Below are 27,281 nucleotides of genomic sequence, written 5' to 3' on the forward strand. Positions count from 1 at the left end.
TCTGGAGGTAATCAACCCCAGTGCAGTTTCATGTCTCAGTTTAGTCAGTTCTGTCACAGTGTTTCAAGTCGAGTGCTGCATCAATATTGTATGTGTCCTCATACAGATCTTATATTGTTACCGTTTCTATAAATCAATCGATAAGTAATCGTGAGGAAAATGAGTCAGGGTCACGCTGACCGGGAATATGGATACTGGTCATCCGTGCTGTGTCTGTATCAACTTACATAGGTATCGATGTATGTTGTCGCTGTGTTGTCGTACAGAAAGGTCATGTATCGCTACAGAAATGGATGATACATTTATTACATAGTGAGCAATTGATCAATACATGTATTTGAGAGACCGCCATTGTTACTTGACATGACACACGTTATCTGGAATTATTCTGGTTGGATCTCACGTTGAGGATGAGCTACGCCCCCTCATTAAGTATCGTCTTTTTCTATGCCACGGTCGGAATATAGGAAAAAGACAGACAAGAAATAAAAGCTTCGTGGTCCAGAGTACATTGAATTGTTGTAACCTTTAACTCAACTGGCGTGTAATGTCAGGTGCGCTTATGTAGCCGCAAGTCGACTGTTGTCCGTCGTCGTCCTTAAGGAGTTTGCATTTGTTATTTTTCTCTCACGGCAGCCAGGACAAAACGCAAAGGGACGGAAACCATTTGGGTGAGATGGTCGCCAAATGTAGTTTGGAATTAGTCAGAGGCATTTTGATCGGAAAATATTGAAAAAAACTGTAATTTACGTGAATACATTACCTCTAATTATTGGGGATCACACTATCAAATCTTTAGATATTCAGACGTCATCTTCACAACCAACAGATCTAATTAGTTTTGATGTAAACCCTATCCTTACCCATTTTATGTTCGCACTGTAACAAAGCAGAGGATTAAATCAGAGAAGGTGTCTCTTTCTGGTATGAAAAAGTCCGCTTCGGAGTGACACCAGGGTGACAAGCGTGACGTTCATACCCCAGCTCACGAGTCAGATCATGACAGATCGTTTTCAACCATAGATTACCATTCGCCCAGACATACCGGGTAAGTCAAGGAAGGGAACGGTAGGAAATATCAAGACTCTCACATTTCTCCATCTACCCATGATTTACATGATAATAATCGTCCACCACGATCGTCTAGTCGCAGGTGGACTGGATTTCATTGTCAATCTCCACAGGCCTATAAGCGTTATGCCTCAAGACGACATGAGGAAGCGAGTGCAGTTGCTTCGAGACCTGATGAATATGTCCCTTTACTACTGGTGGTCAAGCGCACGGGTAGAGTTCAGGCGAACCTAGGTCGCCATCCTATCACGGTTATTCAGCATGCTCCTCATGCAGTTCAAGCCACAGGTAGTTCAAACTGTCTTCAACAGATTAAACTTTATCACTGAAGAAATCATCCACTCAACTAACCAGAAATTTTAACATTCCAACGTCAGTATGGCATCTAGACTTCAGAAACGCCTGGAACCTGGAAACTACTCGGTTTAACGGGAAAAGACATGTGGCTCCAGGGTGGAACTCTTTTCGTGGCCAAACTTGGAAAGGTAGAGCATCACGCCAAAGATGAACATACCTACCCCAAACGTGGCAGAAGCCAAGGTAGAGGCGTCTTCAGAGGCGGACCTTGTTGTCCATGACTATGGTCACGTTCTACAGGCTCATCCAAATCCTGTAGACCTTTCAATTCGATTGCAGATTACCAGTTTTCAACATAATGCAAACCCGGTGTAAGGTGCCAAAATCTACCCCCCTTCAGAGTATACCTGGGTAGATTATGGGAGCTCCTAGAATCTACCCCGGGGTAGTTTTTGTGGACTTCCCAGAATCTACCCCCAGGGGGTACAATCTGGGAGTTACCAGAATCTACCCCAGTGTAGATAATGATAAATTGTTATCGAATCCAAAATTCAAAATGTTGTTTTATACATGCAACAAATAGAGAAAACTAACATAAAATATGAGAGCTATTTTATTCTCAAAACCAATATCCATTGATTCCATGAATTATGACAATGTCACTGGACATTAATTACAACGTCAAAGTGTTCATGGAGGTTGGTCAGATACACTGCACCAATGGAGAGCTTCTCAAGCGTGAATGATGCTGGGTAGCATAGCCATTTCAGCTCCTTTCCATAATGGGCATAGACAACAATGTCAGTGGTCGTCTGATGCAGTACGCTGAAAATTGCAAGTTAAGCAACAACGACCCCTGGCTTCTCGACATTGTAAGAAGAGGGTACAAGCTTCATTTCCTACAAAGCCCATAGGGCAGAAGCCAAGCTAGCAGCCGTGAACTTGGCCACACACAAGCAACTAGACTACAACCGAGTTGCCGACCTTCTCTACGATTCACAGTCAACGGAAAGATGAGTTCCACATTCTACCGTTTGACATGTCAATCGCTTCATGGTTTATTGGGTATTACCACCCCCTTCACCGGGTTTGCTCAACTGAGTCTAGTAAGATTTCACGACAACATCAATGACTTCCTATCGACCAATCTAGAAAAGTAAAAAAATCAAGCACAACACACTCCTACTAATTCAGCTACTCTCATATCGAGGGTTCCTTGTTCACCCCTACAAGTCAGAGCAACAACCAACTCAAGGATCCCCCCCCCCCCCCCCCCCCCCCCCCCCCACACACACACACACACCCACACACCCACACACAACCACCCATGGTTCACGAGATCGCTACTACGTCTCATGGACGAAACACACAACACGTTACTCCTGGAGCATCCTCCTCTTCTGCTATATCAAGGATTAGAAATATTTCATGTCAGTCTCATCCATCTCAACCATCACCATGGAAATTATGACAGCAGAAATGCAGGAGTTCTGTTTCCCTCGGGCTGCATCAGATACCCTGACTTCCTACTCCATCAGAAAAAAGATGTGGGTTTTTGACATGGCACTACTGAAGATCAGCACTGGCCTCTGTACTTCAAAGTGATGGCCTCTCTATAGGTATTCATCCATTACTAAAACGACTCTTGAATTCATTTTCACTTGAATACAATGAAACTTCACGCACATTCCCAAAATGGAATTTGTCAGTACAAATTCATCACAAGCAAGCCTTTGTCAAAAAGGCCATTGCAAAGGCTGCTGTAGCAGGATGGCTCAAAACATGCAACATGTCAGACACACTCTCTACACCAACATTGGAGGTTTGCACAGCTCACGAAATTAGAGCCTGTCTAGATGAAACTCCATCGAACAAGTGGTGGTTAGCTGTCATTGGGAATTTCTAACTTCTATTTGAGTGACGTACAACTCGATCTTGGGGTGCTATTCACTTTGAGGTCAGTTGTGACAGTCCAGGTGGTAGTAACCCAGTAACCGCTCATCCCTTTTCTTGGGAGAAATAGCCTTTAAACCTAGTCCAGTGGTGGAAGGTAAGTCGCTGGCTAACGTCTGGATTCAGAGATCTTGGAGATATATAGCTTTCTACATGATCGTCAACGGACGTAACACTGTACACTGTCAGATCGATCCACGCCAATAACATGTTGGTTTCATCGTGCGTGTAACCTGACAAAGTTGATATTTTCATGACTTTCGAATAACTAATCTGCATTAACTGATAAAAAAAACCGTGCAGAAATAGCAAAAGTACTCATTAATCATTTTTGTTTGGGTTGCTGTGGGTAAATACCTAAGACACGCTCACGCAAGCCTTCCTGTGTGTCACCCGCACGTGAAACTCGTGCCAACTCGTGGTATTCCCGACAGGTGATACGTTCCTGTGGACAGGTATGTTATTGTCTTTATCGAATCTGCCATACACGCATATGTGTTCCAAAATGGATTAGATGTTCAAACAAAGACTTTAGTAAGTATGATGCTTCTTGTGGATGGTTGCTATGGAGATAGGTATCGTGACAATCGGCATTCAAAATAGCTACCTGTCCATCAGTATATCCGGTCGACAGAAAGGTTGACCACTTGCATTGATGCATCCAGTGTTGAGCACTTTCTTCTGTGGGTAGATATTAGACTCTAATATACATCCGGACAATTCTTTTTGGTCGTTCTCGCCTACATGTAGATGGTTACATACTCACTCGTCCTGACAATTCTCTTTGATCATTCTCGTCTACTGGTAGATGCTAAACTGCAATACTCACACTGACAGTGCAACCCTCGCAGTGTCTCGACCACATACAGACGTTATTTGACCACCCTCTTCTCTATATCAATATTTGACCATTCTCGTCTACATATAGATGTTATACATACCCTGGTGGCGTTATTTGACAACCCTCATCTACATATAGATGCTATACATAACCTGATGTTGTTATTTGACACCCCTCATCTACATATAGATGTTAAAATACCCTGATGGTGTTATTTGACCATCCTCGTCTGCATATAGATGTTATACATACCCTGATGGTGTTATTTGACAACCCTCATCTGCATATAGATGTTATAAATACTATGGTGGTGTTACTTGACCATCCTCGTCTACATATAGACGTTATACATACCCTGGTGATGTTATACATACCCTGGCGGTGTTATTTGACAACCCTCATCTACATATAGACGTTATACATACCCTGATGGTGTTATTTGACCATCCTCGTCTGCATATAGATGTTATACATACGCTGGTGATGTTATTTGACCATCCTCGTCTGCATATAGATGTTATACATACGCTGGTGGTGTTATTTGACCACCCTCGTCTGCATATAGATGTTATACATACCCTGGCGGTGTTATTTGACAACCCTCATCTACATATAGACGTTATACATACCCTGATGGTGTTATTTGACCATCCTCGTCTGCATATAGATGTTATACATACGCTGGTGGTGTTATTTGACCATCTTCGTCTGCATATAGATGTTATACATACCCTGGCGGTGTTATTTGACAACCCTCATCTACATATAGATGTTATACATACGCTGGTGATGTTATTTGACCATCCTCGTCTACATATAGATGTTTTACTGTAATACTCACTAAGGGTAGATGTTATACTGTAATAATCACTAATGGTAGATGTTATACTGTAATAATCACTAAGGGTAGGTGTTATACTGTAATACTCACTAAGGGTATATGTTATACTGTAATACTCACTAAGGGTATATGTTATACTGAAATAATCACTAAGGGTAGTTGTTATACTGTAATAATCACTAAGGGTATATGTTATACTGTAATACTCACTCAAGCTAGATGTTATACTGTAATACTAACCCTGACAGTGTTATTTGAGAAATCTCGTCTCTATGTAGATTATATAGTGTTAAACACACCATGTCAGTGCATTTCATCACTGAGTTACGCACATCTGCTATTGTGCATTACCATATTGAAACATTCACTATGTTGCCCTGCAAATAGGGTCCTGTGGAACACAACAGCGTTTCGCCCTATCCAAACTGGGAATGTACTGGTCCTTGCAAACATGGCGAATAATGACGCTGTTCCGCCCGTTGCCGACGAAATTAGTACAAACAACTCCAGTGTCTATTGCTTCGTTTTTGTCCATTTATTCAACTGTTGGAAAATGAATACATTCCAACTATATTCCTATTCTCCCATCTGCACTACAAACTGCGGCATTCATATCATTGCAGCTGCATGCCTTTTCGTTATTCTGTTTCCTACTGACAATAGCTGGTTCAATATTCATGGCTCACTAGTGCCTGTTACCCCGTTATTGAGACGTGGGCAGCGTATACACGTTTTTCCCCCCAGTAATCTATACAGATGCATCTTATTCCTGAAATATACGATATTTTCTTCTTGTGATTAGTCTATACGCAAGGGTATTTCAACGGTTTTATACTTTGTATGTGCACAACCTACTCGTTCTATGAAATCGATACCATTTATTTCTAAGCTTCTTCTCTTCGTAAACGTTGGTTTAATGTATTCCTGACAATACATTTTGGTTTTGATTCAGTTTGAAACACTTCTGTTGGCTTTACACGATTTTACAAATGTTTCACTTTTTACATTTATGTGAAGCGGGGCAATATAAGTATACATGATTTCGTTGTTTTAAACCATGTTCAATGATTAAATGTTCATATCAAGTAGACCGCCTCCGTAATCCTGTGGATAGAGGGTCAGCCCTCGGAGTGGAAAGTCGGTGGATCAATACTTGTTCAGGGGGCACGGGTGGCCCAGTCGTCTAAGGCGCCGCCATTCGTTGTGCAGAGTTACGTCCCTTGGGCACGCCAGAAACCTATGGTTGTTGGTTCGAATCCCGGTTCGCCCCGATTATGTTTCTAGGTTTGTCAGCACCGTACCCATGCTCGTGGGTTTCACCGAAGTCGTAAACGTCTGATACCTACATCACTTCGGGCTTTCCTCCCACATTAAGCTGACACTCCGTCATATAACTGGAATACTGTTAAAAGCGGCGTTAAACCCAACTCTCTCACTCACTCAATACTTGTTCATGTTATCTGTAGCGTGAGGTAGCCTCACTATTTGCAATACATAAGTGCCTATGCAGAGTTTCTGCCCTTGAACGTGCCAAAAATGTACGATGGTGGGTTCAGTTCCCGGGTTCGCCCTGATTGTGTTTCTATGTTTGTCAGAACTATTCCCATGCTCGTGGGATTCATCATCCCAGCCCCGTTTCTCCTCCCACATCAAGCTGACGCGCTGTGATGTTACCGAAGTACTGTTCAGAGCGTCTCTTTTAAAAATTAGTGTGTGTGTGTGTGTGTGTGTGTGTGTGTTGTGAGTGAGTGAGTGAGTATAAATTTACGCCGCTTTTAGCAATATCCCAGCAATATCACGGCGGGGGACACCAGAAATGGGCTACACACATTGTACCCATGTCGGGAATCGAACCTGGGTCTTCGGCGTGACGAGCGAACGCTTTAACCACTAGGCTACCCGGCCGCCCCTTTTGTGTTTCGAAGTGTCCTACATTGTCTGCAGGTGCGCCATTGTTCTTTGCTTATTTTCTGCGAACGGAAGAGTCAGTGTGTATCGACTGCCTTACACTTAAAACACATCTTAATACATATATATGTGATGCGTGTAAGGCCATACGTATTATTCTGGGCAGACTGGGGCTTGTATTTCTCTTTTGTAAGGCTGGAATTAATTAACATTCAGAGTGTATGTGACATCAATGTATGTGCCTTTCTGTTAAGTCGAATCTAATGTACATATAAATGGTGTGTGATAATGCCGTTTGTATCTGCCCGATTTCTAATGGTATGCGATATACCGCGTCTGTGTTGTTCTGACTCGTTCTGTATCGACCGGCAGCATGTAGTGATGGCTGTCACTGGCACAACTTGTAAAATATTACAAGTTCAAACAGAGACCATATAATAGATTATCTATTATATGGTCTCTGGTTCAAACAACCCTTTATATAATCGTTCTTATTTCTGACTGAAGGTTTTATGCTATAAATGATTAAGAAGATTGGATTTGATAGTATGATTTTTTTCTGTTTTGTGAATTTAATATCAGATGCTTAATAAATCTTCATACATGTGCAGTTTTCAGTGAGTCAATGGATGTGTAAAAAACAACAAAAGTTACCATCGTGTCGGGTACTGTCTGTGGGCCGCGAGAGAGTAGAGCGAGGGGCAGATATAGTTCGTACTGCTAGCAGTACTAAAATCAATAGCCAGCTGGCTTTTACCACCAGCACAGGAGGTAAGCATTGAACCGCACGTTATGGCATAAATGGCATGCGCGGCAATCTCTAACATGGCTAAATCTGCAACTAATTTGTACTTTTGATTCTTCGTTTTTGACAATTAACAATGGACTGTTGATGGTCCCTCCAGGTAGTGTGAGTTATCTCCCTCGTGCCTCAGCTCGTGTCGCGAGAGGGCGTCGGATTAAGCCGAGACCAGTGCACTGACAAAGTTGAGGCGAGCAATGGATTTACTTAGGTGATAATACGTCAAGTGAAAAATCTCAGCATGGCGCTTCAAGTCGTGGTTATTGGTGCCACCAATGTGCCGAATCCAGAATCATTCGGGAAATGTGACCCTTATGCCACCATAGACTTCCAAGGTAAGTGGAATTACTTCTAAGCGAAAAGTTATCAAGCGGAGGTCACCGGCTTCCCAAGCATGACTGTAAACACCTACTGGCGATCTTTCAGTATAAATATTATGTTTGGCAAAATCTTATCATACAAAGTAACTCGATGTTTCTCTATGTTTCGCAGGTGCTCGGAAAAAGACACAGGTCATAAAATCTGAACTTGACCCAACCTGGAATGAGGTATTTAATGAAAGTTATTTTTAACTTAACGATATGTTCAGTGGGCGTGGTCGCCATGTAGTTTCGAAGTCGTGGGAGCGGGGGTGGGGTTTATGTTTGTTTAATGGATTGCTTGTCTGCATCCAGATAATACCCAAATCAACATTGTCATAGAATTCTGAAAAAGAGTACCTTGTGAGAAGTCCAGAAGAATATATAAATTCCATGGGCAGTTGACAGATTCGATAAATCAAATTTCAGTGTTGGATGTGTCACCTGCCCTGCCTGCACAATGATATATATTACATTGTATACATTAATGTAAATAGTTGCGAATGGTGTAGGACCATGTGGTATAGTGTAGTGGCATATATTCATTATACAGGTGTGGCTAATGACTGCCATAATGTATTGATAATTAAAGTCACTTTCTTTTATGTACAGTTATGATTGATATAGAAAAAGTTTTGAATATTAAAAATGTACTTGAAGAAAAACATACACGGTCACTTAAGTGGTGCAGCATATTTGGTATGTTGATGTACGTTTGGCTGTAAGCTAATGTTTTTGGCCACTGACTATAAATAAAAAATACATGTCAATGGGAGTATCTGATTGTGCTAATCAATTTTAATTACTTCTCACACCTACTTAGATAGATTTTTTAAAGATATAACTGTCTTAAGTTATTGGCTATATTTTGTTTATATTATTATTACATATGCAGTGAAGTAGTTTCTGAAAGTGTGGGTGAAGGTATAGTGTGGGTAGGCATGTCTGTTAGCATGACCAGTGTATGTTTATGTATGTGCCTGAGGTATGTCAGGCATGTACATGGAAAGAGAGTGTTGACGGTAGGACGCTGGAGACAGGTCCTTTTGTCCCAGGCATAAGTTTGACCTCAGCACACTGTACTGTGTATGTGAACCTGTCCACTCAGCAATGTCTAGTTAAACCTTTAGTTACTGCCTCTTTTCCGCCTTGCACTCAGGTTGAACCAAGTAGTAAATGACCTGTGTCACTGTGGCCTTCCCCTCACCCACGTCATCCTATCAGCAATGTTCAACCCAACTCTCTAATCTCCATACTTATGTCTTCAGGTACATATATATCCTTAGGACAGACAGGGGTTACATATATATCCTTAGGACAGACAGGGGTTACAACAAATATTTTTGGTATTAGGGTTTGTATCGGAAGTACCCAGATGAATCCCTTGAAATAGGTCTAATTACCAATGTCAAGTACACAGTCACCGGGGGCATAGCTGGGGGAAAATAAAATGTAAGCAATTATAATGCAGTACTTATTTTTCTTAAACACTCATAGCACTTATCAAACACAAGCAGACCAGTGCAACATATCTAAAACAGAAATATCACGAAATAGCCTTACCATGTTCCGTTTTGTTACACATTTTAAGTTTAAAACAGTTTCATTATCGTGATCAAACCCAGATATCTTCATAAAACAAAACTTGTCAATGCAAGAGAATAACCACTCCAGATTGTCCACCGAAACAGATTCCATCTGGCATAAATTGCAAAATTGCTGTGAAGATTAATTGAATTAACCAAAAATTATCTTACTATAACAAACAACTGAAAGAAGAACACACTGAAGTACTTTTTTAAAAATTATTTATTTTGTTTTTTAACAATTTTGATGTGTAAGTTACACTACTGGTCACAAAGGTAATACCCTACGGATCTCAAAAATACATTTGTAGCATGGGGTAACGTTTTGTGCACACTTCAGTCATGTTAAATGTATGCCACAGACATTGTTTCTGGGTTTTTTACTCTTTGTACCATTTTTCTTAACTTCAAATGACTGAGAAGTTATTATTTTGGTAGTTTTGATTTATTTTAGTTACACTGTTGAGTACACATTTCCAGGAGCTTTCCATACATCTATAAACACATGGTATTGTTTCCAAAAGGGGTCACATGACCAGTCCCTAATGCTCTATGGTTGGAAATTCTGTTTGAACATGGTTTGGAGAGATACTGTGTGATGAGTAGGGGAAACTGACATGTCATGCAAGCTCTACAATATCTGACTGTGGCAGAGATAAATAGATGTGTACAATAAGATGCTCAATCAGCACATACCACAGGTGCTTGTGACATGAGCTGAACATGCACTGTATGTTGTGGCCATGTGCAGGAAACTTGGAGCTTGATAGATGACAAGTTTGGCTCTATATGGCAGTGATATCACTAAACTATTGCTGACTTGAGACTCAGCTACTCTGTCAGGACTGTATTTCTTTGTGCCAAATCAAACATGTATTTGTCAGGAATGGTTTGTGACTGGCCTACCCCTGCATATTGTACATGTCTACATGTCAGTACCAGAAGTAGACGACTCTCAGAAAGTTTTCAAGTTGTTTAAACACTTTGTGGAACCTCATAATACTGACAAGATCCTGTTTTGTTGTATTTTGACAAGCTTTCAGATAGGGAATAGGACTTGGCTGTGAGTTTCCTGTGTTGTTGACTGCTATGAATGTAGGAGGAAATATCTACTACAGCCTGGAGTTGAAGGTCAAAGAGCAGTGAAACCAGACTAATCATGCACTGCGACACTGTAGTTATCACATTACTCAATCAACATAATTGGTGCAGCAATAGTTTCCTACAAGATCAAAGCCACAAGTATGATATGTGTGTTGTGTGTGTTTTGTGATTTAGTTGAGTGATTGTGATGTGTGATGTGTGTGTGATGTGTGTTGTGTGTGACTGAGTCCAGGAGAATGTGCTGAATGCTGCTGTGATGGCCTAGGGCAGTGTACTGTGTCATAGATAGGTAGACCTGGTGGGCTGGGCCTGTCACACACCACACAGCCAGCCATATGGCCCAGACCATACAGTACATAAGATTACCCATATTAACATAAGTAAATTCCTGAATGATTCAATCCTGACTGTGTCATTTATAACCAGTTTCTAACAGGATACCTTGTAACAAGATACTTAACACACAGGAAGAACAATCATTACCTCAATTACCTGTGTTTGAAAACTGCCTTAACTGGATAGAAAAGTGCAAGTAGGTTACATGTTCTATGTAATGTGTCTGAATCTTTGAGGATGATATGTCTAGGTTTCCAGTTTTGTGTATCTCATATCTGACCTCCACTTACCCCAAAACTCTAGTGATACTGCATATTTGGCATATCCACTGCAAATCCATTTGTGTTAAAATTCCTTTCAATTTTGAGTTTAACAGTTAATAATCATACTGATTTTTATGAAAAGTATTATGAGTTTGATCCCACTGGTACATATAGGCAATATAGACGTCCAGCTGGTTACAGAGACTCATGGTGGATATCCTTTTCATTGATTTTACTACAGCAAGGTTTTCTTTTCTAGAAGAATTTAATGTTCAGAGAAATGATAGATGCTGTTTGCATTATTAAACAAGCAGCACTTGTCATCATGAGTCATTAAGCTTCTTGGTATTTGTAAAACTGTCATTTGTTCCTGAACTGAGTCATTGTCGGAGGCCTAACTGATTCACTGGGGTGTAATCTATTCAAGTTGGCCTTCAAATTAGGCTGGATATTTTCATGATAATTACTGGCAGCTTGTTAGACGATGCATGGCAGATCAGACCTGGGAGTTTGTCTCCCCAAGAGTGTTCATTTGAAGTATGAATTCAGAAGTAACTGGCTTTGTAACATGCTAGTCCATGAACAACATAGTAGATACAGGTGCCTGTGTTTTCTTGTGGGAGTGGCTGGCAAGAGTATGACATGAACTCTACTAGTCAAGGGTAATGACTGCTGTACTAATTAACAGACCACGTGGCTCTGTGCACGTGAACAAGTCCTCCAAGCATGAGATAGAGCTTGCTGTATTTAACATCACTTGGCCCTGCAGCCACCTTGTGGACCACCTCTGAGTATTGCAGTCAATGGTCGTCCTCCACTGTGTATTGGAACACATTTGGATAGTTGAATATGTAAGGAATTAAAGCTGAGAAGATATCAGAGTAGTGATATGTATATGTTCCTAAATGCAAGTTTGAATGTATGCATTAAGTGTTTCCTAACCCTGGTAGTGGGTCAGATACATGGACTGTTATCTAATGTCCTTCAAAGACATCTGGTATAGGGGAACAACAATTACATAACACCGAATTGATACAGCAAGGCAGTCAACTTTTCTACAATGTAACAAATTTTGTTGTTCTTAGGACAGATAAGTCTTCTGATCTTATGGACAATATGATATATGAACATGTGTAGGCCTGAAACCGGAACAGTACATTGTGTTTGTCCTCGTACATAACATATTTTGTCAAAAGAATTCTTTGCTGTTCCTTTCTTGGTTTGGTTTTGTATTACAGAAGATGATCATGCATGCATATACCTTGTTTGATTCAATTGCTGCTTCTATATTCTGCTAACTTGTACAAAGCATTCTTTTCAATATTCTTCTTGTATGGTAATAAGTATGATCAAAGAATTTCCTTCCAGCTTATAAAAAGATTCAGCTTCATTTTTTTACCATCTCGATTTCGAAAATATATTTTATCTAAAGAAACCCCCCACAGAATGCACATATAGCTTCTACTCCCTTTTGGGTGCTGATGGCATAGCACTCAGGAACTACAGCACATATTTTGGCTCATTGGCTGGGTAGAAAGTGCACATGGCAGTACTCCAGTGGAAGGTTTGTTCAATCTTCGGAATAAACCATCTGATTAGAATAAGATTGACACTTTCACTAAACAATGTCATCTACCAAAGGTGCAGGTAGATATATTGGAAGGTGTATGTTCTGTATGCCACTATGTGACAAACAATGATTGTGGACTTGGCCTCAGTAGGAGTTCCAGTGCCCCTCTCACATCTGTTACGATCAAGTCCAGGCACAATCAGGAGGATAATGGAATAATTTGTGTTGGTCAACACTGACAGATGCATTATGTGCTTGATATTAATATGTAAACCTAAATAATATCATTTATTGCATTGCTGAAGTAGCCATACCTACATGTGGAAGCTCGTGGGGACGTGTATTTCCAGCAGCCTGCGGCCACCTGTTGCAGGGATAACTTCACCACTGGGAGTGGCTTAACAGTCACAAAAAGCGGCTCAGTATTAAATATCCCAATGAACATGCACTGGTTATCAATCAAGTATATAATTGGATAATGGAAATGGCCGACATCACCATTGTCCAAACTGAACTTTAGTTCATGCCACACTGTACATGCTGCATCTGCAATTGTAACCCCAGGAGTAGATTCTTGGTGCACACATTTCTCACTTTTGCTGTGTGTACATATCACTTTTCAGAGATTCTGGGTCCTTGATTCCCTGTCTGTGAACTTATCCATTTCGATCAGGTGGTATGTCATTTCGTTGTTTTAGATAAATTGAGAAACAATACAAATGGAACATGTTTTACAGCACCATGACCTTCCCCTCCTCACACTATAAAGCAACTAAAACTGGATACAGAATCCTCTTCTGATTACTTCTGCAGTAAGCATGCTGTATGTGTACCGTCGTAAGCATGCTGTATGTGTACCGTCGTAAGCATGCTGTATGTGTACCGTCGTAAGCATGCTGTATGTGTACCATCGTAAGCATGCTGTACGTGTACCGTCGTAAGCATGCTGTATGTGTACCGTCGTAAGCATGCTGTATGTGTACCATCGTAAGCATGCTGTACGTGTACCGTCGTAAGCATGCTGTACGTGTACCGTCGTAAGCATGCTGTACGTGTACCGTCGTAAGCATGCTGTACGTGTACCGTCGTAAGCATGCTGTATGTGTACCGTCGTAAGCATGCTGTATGTGTACCGTCGTAAGCATGCTGTATGTGTACCATCGTAAGCATGCTGTATGTGTACCGTCGTAAGCATGCTGTATGTGTACCGTCGTAAGCATGCTGTATGTGTATCGTCGTAAGCATGCTGTATGTGTACCGTCGTAAGCATGCTGTCGTACGCCAGCTATGGTGCACCCTACTAAGCATGGTATGATGTTTCGTAGCATCATGATGACACTGGCATCATGCAGCACACTTCATAATCTGGAAAATCTGTCACAGGAAATGAATAATAGCCTGATGAGTCTGAAGTATGTGATGTGATTAAACATGGTAAGGGTGACCATCTGAAAATAAACTGTTTGGGTACACTGGAAGCACCACATGAAGAAAATAGCATTAAACATGATAGGAGTGGTGGGGGTATTACTCAAAATGGTAAATTAATAGGTATTTCCTGACTGAAATGTAGACCTCAAGACAGTTGCCATTACAGTAACATGATGCATCAGTGGCGTCTCAGAGAACCAGGACAGATGACCTGCCTGATGGTCATTCCTCTTGGTGTACATCCCAGCCTGCCTGATCACTCTTCCATGTGTACATCCCAGTCTGCCTGATCACTCTTCTATGTGTACATCCCAGTCTGCCTGATCACTCCTCTGTGTGTACATCCCAGTCTGTCTTATCACTCTTCTGTGTGTACACCCCAGTCTATCTTATCACTCCTCTGTGTGTACATCCCAGTCTGTCTTATCACTCTTCTGTGTGTACACCACAGTCTGTCTTATCACTCCTCTGTGTGGACATCCCAGTCTGCCTGATCACTCCTCTGGGTGTACATCCCAGTCTGTCTTATCACTCTTCTGTGTGTAAATCCCAGTCTGTCTTATCACTCTTCTGTGTGTAAATCCCAGTCTGTCTTATCACTCTTCCATGTGTACATCCCAGTCTGCCTTATCACTCCTCTGTGTGTACATCCCAGTCTGTCTTATCACTCTTCTGTGTGTACACCCCAGTCTGCCTTATCACTCCTCTGTGTGTACATCCCAGCCTGTCTTATCACTCTTCCATGTGTACATCCCAGTCTGTCTTATCACTCTTCTGTGTGTACATCCCAGTCTGCCTGGTCACTCCTCTGTGTGTACATCCCAGTTTGTCTTATCACTCTTCCATGTGTACATCCCAGTCTGTCTTATCACTCTTCTGTGTGTACACCCCAGTCTGCCTTATCACTCTTCTGTGTGTACATCCCAGTCTGTCTGGTCACTCCTCTGTGTGTACATCCCTGTCTGTCTTATCACTCTTCTGTGTGTACATCCCAGTCTGCCTTATCACTCCTCTGTGTGTAAATCCCAGTCTGTCTTATCACTCTTCTGTGTGTACATCCCAGTCTGCCTTATCACTCTTCTGTGTGTACATCCCAGTCTGCCTTATCACTCCTCTGTGTGTACATCCCTGTCTGTCTTATCACTCCTCTGTGTGTACATCCCAGTCTGTCTTATCACTCTTCTGTGTGTACACCCCAGTCTGCCTTATCACTCTTCTGTGTGTACATCCCAGTCTGCCTTATCACTCCTCTGTGTGTACATCCCAGTCTGCCTGATCACTCCTCTCTGTGTACATCCCAGTCTCTCTTATCACTCTTCTGTGTGTACATCCCAGTCTGCCTGGTAACTCCTCTGTGTGTACATCCCTGTCTGTCTTATCACTCTTCTGTGTGTACACCCCAGTCTGCCTTATCACTCTTCTGTGTGTACATCCCAGTCTGCCTTATCACTCTTCTGTGTGTACATCCCAGTCTGCCTTATCACTCTTCTGTGTGTACACCCCAGTCTGCCTTATCACTCTTCTGTGTGTACATCCCAGTCTGCCTGGTCACTCCTCTGTGTGTACATCCCAGTCTGTCTTATCACTCCTCTGTGTGTACACCCCAGTCTGCCTTATCACTCTTCTGTGTGTACATCCCAGTCTGCCTGATCACTCCTCTGTGTGTACATCCCAGTCTGTCTTATCACTCTTCTGTATGTACATCCCAGTCTGCCTTATCACTCCTCTGTGTGTACATCCCAGTCTGCCTTATCACTCTTCTGTGTGTACATCCCAGTCTGTCTTATCACTCTTCTGTGTGTACACCCCAGTCTGCCTTATCACTCCTCTGTGTGTACATCCCAGTCTGCCTGATCACTCCTCTGGGTGTACATCCCAGTCTGTCTTATCACTCTTCTGTGTGTAAATCCCAGTCTGTCTTGTCACTCTTCCATGTGTACATCCCAGTCTGCCTTATCACTCCTCTGTGTGTACATCCCAGTCTGTCTTATCACTCTTCCATGTGTACATCCCAGTCTGTCTTATCACTCCTCTGTGTGTACATCCCAGTCTGTCTTATCACTCTTCTGTGTGTACACCCCAGTCTGCCTTATCACTCTTCTGTGTGTACATCCCAGTCTGCCTTATCACTCCTCTGTGTGTACATCCCAGTCTGCCTTATCACTCTTCTGTGTGTACACCCCAGTCTGCCTTATCACTCTACTGTGTGTACATCCCAGTCTGCCTTATCACTCTTCTGTGTGTACATCCCAGTCTGTCTTATCACTCTTCTGTGTGTACACCCCAGTCTGCCTTATCACTCTTCTGTGTGTACATCCCAGTCTGCCTTATCACTCTTCTGTGTGTACATCCCAGTCTGCCTTATCACTCCTCTGTGTGTACATCCCAGTCTGCCTGATCACTCCTCTCTGTGTACATCCCAGTCTGTCTGATCACTCTTCTGTGTGTACATCCCAGTCTGCCTGGTAACTCCTCTGTGTGTACATCCCTGTCTGTCTTATCACTCTTCTGTGTGTACACCCCAGTCTGCCTTATCACTCTTCTGTGTGTACATCCCAGTCTGCCTTATCACTCTTCTGTGTGTACATCCCAGTCTGCCTTATCACTCTTCTGTGTGTACACCCCAGTCTGCCTTATCACTCTTCTGTGTGTACATCCTAGTCTGCCTGGTCACTCCTCTGTGTGTACATCCCAGTCTGTCTTATCACTCCTCTGTGTGTACACCCCAGTCTGCCTTATCACTCTTCTGTGTGTACATCCCAGTCTGCCTGATCACTCCTCTGTGTGTACATCCCAGTCTGTCTTATCACTCTTCTGTATGTACATCCCAGTCTGCCTTATCACTCCTCTGTGTGTACATCCCAGTCTGCCTTATCACTCTTCTGTGTGTACATCCCAGTCTGTCTTATCACTCTTCTGTGTGTACACCCAAGTCTGCCTTATCACTCCTCTGTGTGTACATCCCAGTCTGCCTGATCACTCCTCTGGGTGTACATCCCAGTCTGTCTTATCACTCTTCTGTGTGTAAATCCCAGTCTGTCTTATCACTCTTCTGTGTGTAAATCCCAGTCTGTCTTGTCACTCTTCCATGTGTACATCCCAGTCTGCCTTATCACTCCTCTGTGTGTACATCCCAGTCTGTCTTATCACTCTTCCATGTGTACATCCCAGTCTGTCTTATCACTCCTCTGTGTGTACATCCCAGTCTGTCTTATCACTCTTCTGTGTGTACACCCCAGTCTGCCTTATCACTCTTCTGTGTGTACATCCCAGTCTGCCTTATCACTCCTCTGTGTGTACACCCCAGTCTGCCTTATCACTCTTCTGTGTGTACATCCCAGTCTGCCTTATCACTCTTCTGTGTGTACATCCCAGTCTGTCTTATCACTCTTCTGTGTGTACACCACAGTCTGCCTTATCACTCCTCTCTGTGTACATCCCAGTCTGTCTTATCACTCTTCTGTGTGTACATCCCAGTCTGCCTGGTAACTCTCCTGTGTGTACATCCCTGTCTGTCTTATCACTCTTCTGTGTGTACATCCCAGTCTGCCTTATCACTCTTCTGTGTGTACATCCCAGTCTGCCTTATCACTCTTCTGTGTGTACACCCCAGTCTGCGTTATCACTCTTCTGTGTGTACATCCCAGTCTGCCTGGTCACTCCTCTGGGTGTACATCCCAGTCTGTCTTATCACTCCTCTGGGTGTACATCCCAGTCTGTCTTATCACTCTTCCATGAGTACATCCCAGTCTGCCATATCACTCCTCTGTGTGTACACCCCAGTCTGCCTTATCACTCTTCTGTGTGTACATCCTAGTCTGCCTTATCACTCTTCTGTGTGTACATCCTAGTCTGCCTTATCACTCTTCTGTGTGTACATCCCAGTCTGCCATATCACTCTTCTGTGTGTACATCCCAGTCTGCCTTATCACTCCTCTGTGTGTACATCCCAGTCTGCCTTATCACTCTTCTGTGTGTACACCCCAGTCTGCCATATCACTCTTCTGTGTGTACATCCCAGTCTGCCTTATCACTCCTCTGTGTGTACATCCCAGTCTGCCTTATCACTCTTCTGTGTGTACACCCCAGTCTGCCTTATCACTCTTCTGTGTGTACATCCTAGTCTGCCTTATCACTCTTCTGTGTGTACATCCCAGTCTGCCATATCACTCTTCTGTGTGTACATCCCAGTCTGTCTTATCACTCTTCCATGTGTACATCCCAGTCTGTCTTATCACTCTTCCATGTGTACATCCCAGTCTGCCTGGTCACTCCTCTGTGTGAACATCCCAGTCTGTCTTATCACTCCTCTGTGTGTACATCCCAGTCTGCCTTATCACTCTTCTGTGTGTACATCCCAGTCTGCCATATCACTCTTCTGTGTGTACATCCCAGTCTGCCTTATCACTCCTCTGTGTGTACATCCCAGTCTGCCTTATCACTCTTCTGTGTGTACATCCCAGTCTGCCATATCACTCTTCTGGGTGTACATCCCAGTCTGCCTTATCACTCCTCTGTGTGTACATCCCAGTCTGCCTTATCACTCTTCCATGTGTACATCCCAGTCTGTCTTATCACTCTTCCATGTGTACATCCCAGTCTGCCTTATCACTCTTCTGTGTGTACATCCCAGTCTGTCTTATCACTCTTCCATGTGTACATCCCAGTCTGCCTGGTCACTCCTCTGTGTGTACATCCCAGTCTGCCTTATCACTCTTCTGTGTGTACACCCCAGTCTGCCTTATCACTCCTCTGTGTGTACATCCCAGTCTGTCTTATCACTCTTCCATGTGTACATCCCAGTCTGTCTTATCACTCTTCTGTGTGTACACCCCAGTCTGCCTTATCACTCTTCTGTGTGTACACCCCAGTCTGCCTTATCACTCCTCTGTGTGTACATCCCAGTCTGTCTTATCACTCTTCCATGTGTACATCCCAGTCTGTCTTATCACTCTTCCATGTGTACATCCCAGTCTGCCTGGTAACTCCTCTGTGTGTACATCCCTGTCTGTCTTATCACTCTTCTGTGTGTACATCCCAGTCTGTCTTATCACTCTTCCATGTGTACATCCCAGTATGCCTGATCACTCCTCTGTGTGTACATCCCAGTCTGCCTGATCACTTTTCTGTGTGTAAATCCCAGTCTGCCTGATCACTTTTCTGTGTGTAAATCCCAGTCTGTCTTATCACTCTCCATGTGTACATCCCAGTCTGCCTTATCACTCTTCTGTGTGTACACCCCAGCTTGCCTTATCACTCTTCTTTGTGTACATCCCAGTCTGCCTTATCACTCTTCTGTGTGTACACCCCAGTTTGCCTTATCACTCTTCTGTGTGTACATCCTAGTCTGCCTTATCACTCTTCTGTGTGTACATCCCAGTCTGCCATATCACTCTTCTGTGTGTACATCCCAGTCTGCCTTATCACTCCTCTGTGTGTACATCCCAGTCTGTCTTATCACTCTTCCATGTGTACATCCCAGTCTGCCTTATCACTCTTCCATGTGTACATCCCAGTCTGCCTGGTCACCCCTCTGTGTGTACATCCCAGTCTGTCTTATCACTCCTCTGTGTGTACATCCCAGTCTGCCTTATCACTCTTCTGTGTGTACATCCCAGTCTGCCATATCACTCTTCTGTGTGTACATCCCAGTCTGCCTTATCACTCCTCTGTGTGTACATCCCAGTCTGCCTTATCACTCTTCTGTGTGTACATCCCAGTCTGCCATATCACTCTTCTGGGTGTACATCCCAGTCTGCCTTATCACTCCTCTGTGTGTACATCCCAGTCTGTCTTATCACTCTTCCATGTGTACATCCCAGTCTGTCTTATCACTCTTCCATGTGTACATCCCAGTCTGCCTTATCACTCTTCTGTGTGTACATCCCAGTCTGTCTTATCACTCTTCCATGTGTACATCCCAGTCTGCCTGGTCACTCCTCTGTGTGTACATCCCAGTCTGCCTTATCACTCTTCTGTGTGTACATCCCAGTCTGCCATATCACTCTTCTGGGTGTACACCCCAGTCTGCCTTATCACTCCTCTGTGTGTACATCCCAGTCTGTCTTATCACTCTTCCATGTGTACATCCCAGTCTGTCTTATCACTCTTCTGTGTGTACACCCCAGTCTGCCTTATCACTCTTCTGTGTGTACACCCCAGTCTGCCTTATCACTCCTCTGTGTGTACATCCCAGTCTGTCTTATCACTCTTCCATGTGTACATCCCAGTCTGTCTTATCACTCTTCCATGTGTACATCCCAGTCTGCCTGGTAACTCCTCTGTGTGTACATCCCTGTCTGTCTTATCACTCTTCTGTGTGTACATCCCAGTCTGTCTTATCACTCTTCCATGTGTACATCCCAGTATGCCTGATCACTCCTCTGTGTGTACATCCCAGTCTGCCTGATCACTTTTCTGTGTGTAAATCCCAGTCTGCCTGATCACTTTTCTGTGTGTAAATCCCAGTCTGTCTTATCACTCTCCATGTGTACATCCCAGTCTGCCTTATCACTCTTCTGTGTGTACACCCCAGCTTGCCTTATCACTCTTCTGTGTGTACATCCCAGTCTGTCTTATCACTCTTCCATGTGTACATCCCAGTATGCCTGATCACTCCTCTGTGTGTACATCCCTGTCTGCCTGATCACTTTTCTGTGTGTAAATCCCAGTCTGTCTTATCACTCTCCATGTGTACATCCCAGTCTGCCTTATCACTCTTCTGTGTGTACATCCCAGTCTGCCTTATCACTCCTCTGTGTGTAAATCCCAGTCTGTCTTATCACTCTTCCATGTGTACATCCCAGTCTGTCTTTTCACTCTTCTGTGTGTACATCCCAGTCTGCCTTATCACTCCTCTGTGTGTACATCCCAGTCTGCCTGATCACTTTTCTGTGTGTAAATCCCAGTCTGCCTGATCACTTTTCTGTGTGTAAATCCCAGTCTGTCTTATCACTCTCCATGTGTACATCCCAGTCTGCCTTATCACTCTTCTGTGTGTACACCCCAGCTTGCCTTATCACTCTTCTGTGTGTACATCCCAGTCTGTCTTATCACTCTTCCATGTGTACATCCCAGTATGCCTGATCACTCCTCTGTGTGTACATCCCTGTCTGCCTGATCACTTTTCTGTGTGTAAATCCCAGTCTGTCTTATCACTCTCCATGTGTACATCCCAGTCTGCCTTATCACTCTTCTGTGTGTACATCCCAGTCTGCCTTATCACTCCTCTGTGTGTAAATCCCAGTCTGTCTTATCACTCTTCCATGTGTACATCCCAGTCTGTCTTTTCACTCTTCTGTGTGTACATCCCAGTCTGCCTTATCACTCCTCTGTGTGTACACCCCAGTCTGCCTTATCACTCTTCTGTGTGTACATCCCAGTCTGCCTGGTCACTCCTCTGTGTGTACACCCCAGTCTGTCTTATCACTCTTCTCAGTGTACATCCCAGTCTGCCTTATCACTCCTCTGTGTGTAAATCCCAGTCTGTCTTATCACTCTTCCATGTGTACATCCCAGTCTGTCTTTTCACTCTTCTGTGTGTACATCCCAGTCTGCCTTATCACTCCTCTGTGTGTACACCCCAGTCTGCCTTATCACTCTTCTGTGTGTACATCCCAGTCTGCCTGGTCACTCCTCTGTGTGTACATCCCAGTCTGCCTTATCACTCTTCTCAGTGTACATCCCAGTCTGCCTGGTCACTCCTCTGTGTGTAAATCCCAGTCTGTCTTATCACTCTTCCATGTGTACATCCCAGTCTGCCTTATCACTCTTCTGTGTGTACATCCCAGTATGCCTTATCACTCCTCTGTGTGTACATCCCAGTCTGTCTTATCACTCCTCTGTGTGTACACCCCAGTCTGCCTTATCACTCCTCTGTGTGTACATCCCAGTCTGCCTGGTCACGCCTCTGTGTGTACATCCCAGTCTGCCTTATCACTCTTCTGTGTGTACACCCCAGTCTGCCTTATCACTCTTCTGTGTGTACATCCCAGTCTGTCTTATCACTCTTCCATGTGTACATCCCAGTCTGCCTGATCACTCCTCTGTGTGTACATCCCAGTCTGTCTTATCACTCTTCCATGTGTACATCCCAGTCTGCCTGATCACTCCTCTGTGTGTACATCCCAGTCTGCCTTATCACTCCTCTGTGTGTACATCCCAGTCTGTCTGATCACTCCTCTGTGTGTAAATCCCAGTCTGTCTGGTCACTCCTTTGTGTGTACATCCCAGTCTGTCTTATCACTCCTCTGTGTGTACATCCCAGTCTGCCTTATCACTCTTCCATGTGTACATCCCAGTCTGCCTGATCACTCCTCTGTGTGTACATCCCAGTCTGCCTTATCACTCCTCTGTGTGTACATCCCAGTCTGCCTGATCACTCCACTCGCTGACTGGGTTGATGCATGTCATCCTATCCCAATTGCGTGGATCGATGCTCATGATATCAATCACTGGATTTTCTGGTCCAGACCTGAATTTTTACAGAGCACCGTCATATAGCGGGAATATTGCTGAGTGTGGCGTTAAACAGCCAACCAACACTAGAGCAGCACTTGACAGATATGCTGGTTCTGTTGTCTCTGCATTTTTAGAACTGCACGAGACGGACATGTTGGTCTCACACTCACAAACAATCTGCACATAGTAGTGGCAGAAATCATTTAAACACAAAATATGAAGCACATATTTTATACATAATTTGTTGATTGAAATTAAGATTATGACTAATTATTAGTTTTATTCTTAAAAGAAATTGAAGTAATGATGACATCCCCCCAAAAAAGACATAGTGGAAACCAAGACTTTCCAGGACACATCCTGCATCTGTGTCCCCCCAACTTTCCAGGACACAACCTGCATCTGTGTACTGACAATCCAGGACACACCCAGCATCTGTGTACTGACAATCCAGGACACACCCAGCATCTGTGTCCCTGACAATCCAGGACACACCCAGCATCTGTGTCCCTGACAATCCAGGACACACCCTGCATCTGTGTCCCTCACATTCCAGGATACACCCTGCATCTGTCCCTCACATTCCAGGACACACCCTGCATCTGTGTCCCTGACATTCCAGGATACACCCTGCATCTGTGTCCCTCACATTCCAGGATACACCCTGCATCTGTCCCTCACATTCCAGGACACACCCTGCATCTGTGTCCCTCACATTCCAGGATACACCCTGCATCTGTGTCACTCACATTCAAGGATACACTCTGCATCTGTGTCCCTCACATTCCAGGACACACCCTGTATCTGTGTCCCTCACATTCCAGGACACACCCTGCATCTGTGTTCCTCACATTCCAGGACACACCCTGCATCTGTGTCCCTCACATTCCAGGACACACCCTGCATCTGTGTCCCTCACATTCCAGGATACACCCTGCATCTGTGTCCCTCACATTCCAGGATACACCCTGTATCTGTGTCCCTCACATTCCAGGACACACCCTGCATCTGTGTTCCTCACATTCCAGGATACACCCTGCATCTGTGTCCCTCACATTCCAGGATACACCCTGCATCATTGTCTCTGACATTCCAGGATACACCCTGCATCTGTCCCTCACATTCCAGGACACACCCTGCATCTGTGTCCCTGACATTCCAGGATACACCCTGCATCTGTGTCCCTCACATTCCAGGATACACCCTGCATCTGTCCCTCACATTCCAGGACACACCCTGCATCTGTGTCCCTCACATTCCAGGATACACCCTGCATCTGTGTCACTCACATTCCAGGATACACTCTACATCTGTGTCCCTCACATTCCAGGACACACCCTGCATCTGTGTCCCTCACATTCCAGGACACACCCTGCATCTGTGTCCCTCACATTCCAGGATACACCCTGCATCTGTGTCACTCACATTCCAGGATACACTCTGCATCTGTGTCCCTCACATTCCAGGACACACCCTGTATCTGTGTCCCTCACATTCCAGGACACACCCTGCATCTGTGTTCCTCACATTCCAGGACACACCCTGCATCTGTGTCCCTCACATTCCAGGACACACCCTGCATCTGTGTCCCTCACATTCCAGGACACACCCTGCATCTGTGTCCCTCACATTCCAGGATACACCCTGCATCTGTGTCCCTCACATTCCAGGATACACCCTGCATCATTGTCTCTGACATTCCAGGATACACCCTGCATCTGTCCCTCACATTCCAGGACACACCCTGCATCTGTGTCCCTCACATTCCAGGATACACCCTGCATCTGTGTCCCTCACATTCCAGGACACACCCTGCATCTGTCCCTCACATTCCAGGACACACCCTGCATCTGTGTCCCTCACATTCCAGGACACACCCTGCATCTGTGTCCCTCACATTCCAGGATACACCCTGCATCTGTGTCACTCACATTCCAGGATACACCCTGCATCATTGTCTCTGACATTCCAGGATACACCCTGCATCTGTCCCTCACATTCCAGGACACACCCTGCATCTGTCCCTCACATTCCAGGACACACCCTGCATCTGTGTCCCTGACATTCCAGGATACACCCTGCATCTGTGTCCCTCACATTCCAGGATACACCCTGCATCTGTCCCTCACATTCCAGGACACACCCTGCATCTGTGTCCCTCACATTCCAGGATACACCCTGCATCTGTGTCACTCACATTCCAGGATACACCCTGCATCATTGTCTCTGACATTCCAGGATACACCCTGCATCTGTCCCTCACATTCCAGGACACACCCTGCATCTGTGTACTGACAATCCAGGACACACCCAGCATCTGTGTACTGACAATCCAGGACACACCCAGCATCTGTGTCCCTGACAATCCAGGACACACCCAGCATCTGTGTCCCTGACAATCCAGGACACACCCTGCATCTGTGTCCCTCACATTCCAGGATACACCCTGCATCTGTCCCTCACATTCCAGGACACACCCTGCATCTGTGTCCCTGACATTCCAGGATACACCCTGCATCTGTGTCCCTCACATTCCAGGATACACCCTGCATCTGTCCCTCACATTCCAGGACACACCCTGCATCTGTGTCCCTCACATTCCAGGATACACCCTGCATCTGTGTCACTCACATTCCAGGATACACTCTGCATCTGTGTCCCTCACATTCCAGGACACACCCTGTATCTGTGTCCCTCACATTCCAGGACACACCCTGCATCTGTGTTCCTCACATTCCAGGACACACCCTGTATCTGTGTCCCTCACATTCCAGGACACACCCTGCATCTGTGTTCCTCACATTCCAGGATACACCCTGCATCTGTGTCCCTCACATTCCAGGATACACCCTGCATCATTGTCTCTGACATTCCAGGATACACCCTGCATCTGTCCCTCACATTCCAGGACACACCCTGCATCTGTGTCCCTGACATTCCAGGATACACCCTGCATCTGTGTCCCTCACATTCCAGGATACACCCTGCATCTGTCCCTCACATTCCAGGACACACCCTGCATCTGTGTCCCTCACATTCCAGGATACACCCTGCATCTGTGTCACTCACATTCCAGGATACACTCTGCATCTGTGTCCCTCACATTCCAGGACACACCCTGTATCTGTGTCCCTCACATTCCAGGACACACCCTGCATCTGTGTTCCTCACATTCCAGGACACACCCTGCATCTGTGTCCCTCACATTCCAGGACACACCCTGCATCTGTGTCCCTCACATTCCAGGACACACCCTGCATCTGTGTCCCTCACATTCCAGGATACACCCTGCATCTGTGTCCCTCACATTCCAGGATACACCCTGCATCATTGTCTCTGACATTCCAGGATACACCCTGCATCTGTCCCTCACATTCCAGGACACACCCTGCATCTGTGTCCCTCACATTCCAGGATACACCCTGCGTCTGTGTCCCTCACATTCCAGGACACACCCTGCATCTGTCCCTCACATTCCAGGACACACCCTGCATCTGTGTCCCTCACATTCCAGGATACACCCTGCATCTGTGTCACTCACATTCCAGGATACACCCTGCATCATTGTCTCTGACATTCCAGGATACACCCTGCATCTGTCCCTCACATTCCAGGACACACCCTGCATCTGTCCCTCACATTCCAGGACACACCCTGCATCTGTGTCCCTGACATTCCAGGATACACCCTGCATCTGTGTCCCTCACATTCCAGGATACACCCTGCATCTGTCCCTCACATTCCAGGACACACCCTGCATCTGTGTCCCTCACATTCCAGGATACACCCTGCATCTGTGTCACTCACATTCCAGGATACACTCTGCATCTGTGTCCCTCACATTCCAGGATACACCCTGCATCTGTGTCCCTCACATTCCAGGACACACCCTGCATCTGTGTCCCTCACATTCCAGGACACACCCTGCATCTGTGTCCCTCACATTCCAGGATACACTCTGCATCTGTGTCCCTCACATTCCAGGACACACCCTGCATCTGTGTCCCTCACATTCCAGGACACACCCTGCATCTGTGTCCCTCACATTCCAGGACACACCCTGCATCTGTGTCACTCACATTCCAGGACACACCCTGCATCTGTGTCCCCCCAACCTTTCAGGACACACCCTGCATCTGTGTCCCTCACATTCCAGGATACACCCTGCATCTGTGTCCCTCACATTCCAGGACACACCCTGCATCTGTGTCCCTCACATTCCAGGATACACCCTGCATCTGTGTCACTCACATTCCAGGATACACCCTGCATCTGTCCCTCACATTCCAGGACACACCCTGCATCTGTGTCCCTCACATTCCAGGATACACCCTGCATCTGTGTCACTCACATTCCAGGATACACCCTGCATCTGTCCCTCACATTCCAGGATACACCCTGCATCTGTGTCCCTCACATTCCAGGACACACCCTGCATCTGTGTCCCTCACATTCCAGG

At 44.9% G+C, this 27,281-nt stretch overlaps 1 protein-coding gene across 7 annotated transcripts in view; it reads left to right on the forward strand.

The window, feature by feature from the left end:
• Positions 1–7,787: 7,787 nt before the first annotated feature.
• Positions 7,788–27,281, forward strand: part of LOC139452043 (myoferlin-like) — a 182,977-nt gene continuing 163,483 nt past the window's right edge. For 6 of the 7 annotated variants that reach the window (XM_071233332.1, XM_071233329.1, XM_071233335.1 and 3 more), the window contains exons 1-2: positions 7,788–8,048; positions 8,206–8,261. In XM_071233332.1, the coding sequence (XP_071089433.1) occupies positions 7,955–8,048; positions 8,206–8,261 (150 nt within the window). In that variant the 5' untranslated portion in view covers positions 7,788–7,954. The remainder of the gene's footprint in view (positions 8,049–8,205; positions 8,262–27,281) is intronic. The other variant, XM_071233336.1, reaches the window with a different exon arrangement.

Source organism: Haliotis cracherodii, unplaced genomic scaffold (assembly GCF_022045235.1).
Source record: "Haliotis cracherodii isolate W230 unplaced genomic scaffold, xgHalCrac1.p SCAF_9, whole genome shotgun sequence".
Taxonomy (NCBI): Eukaryota; Metazoa; Mollusca; class Gastropoda; order Lepetellida; family Haliotidae; genus Haliotis; species Haliotis cracherodii.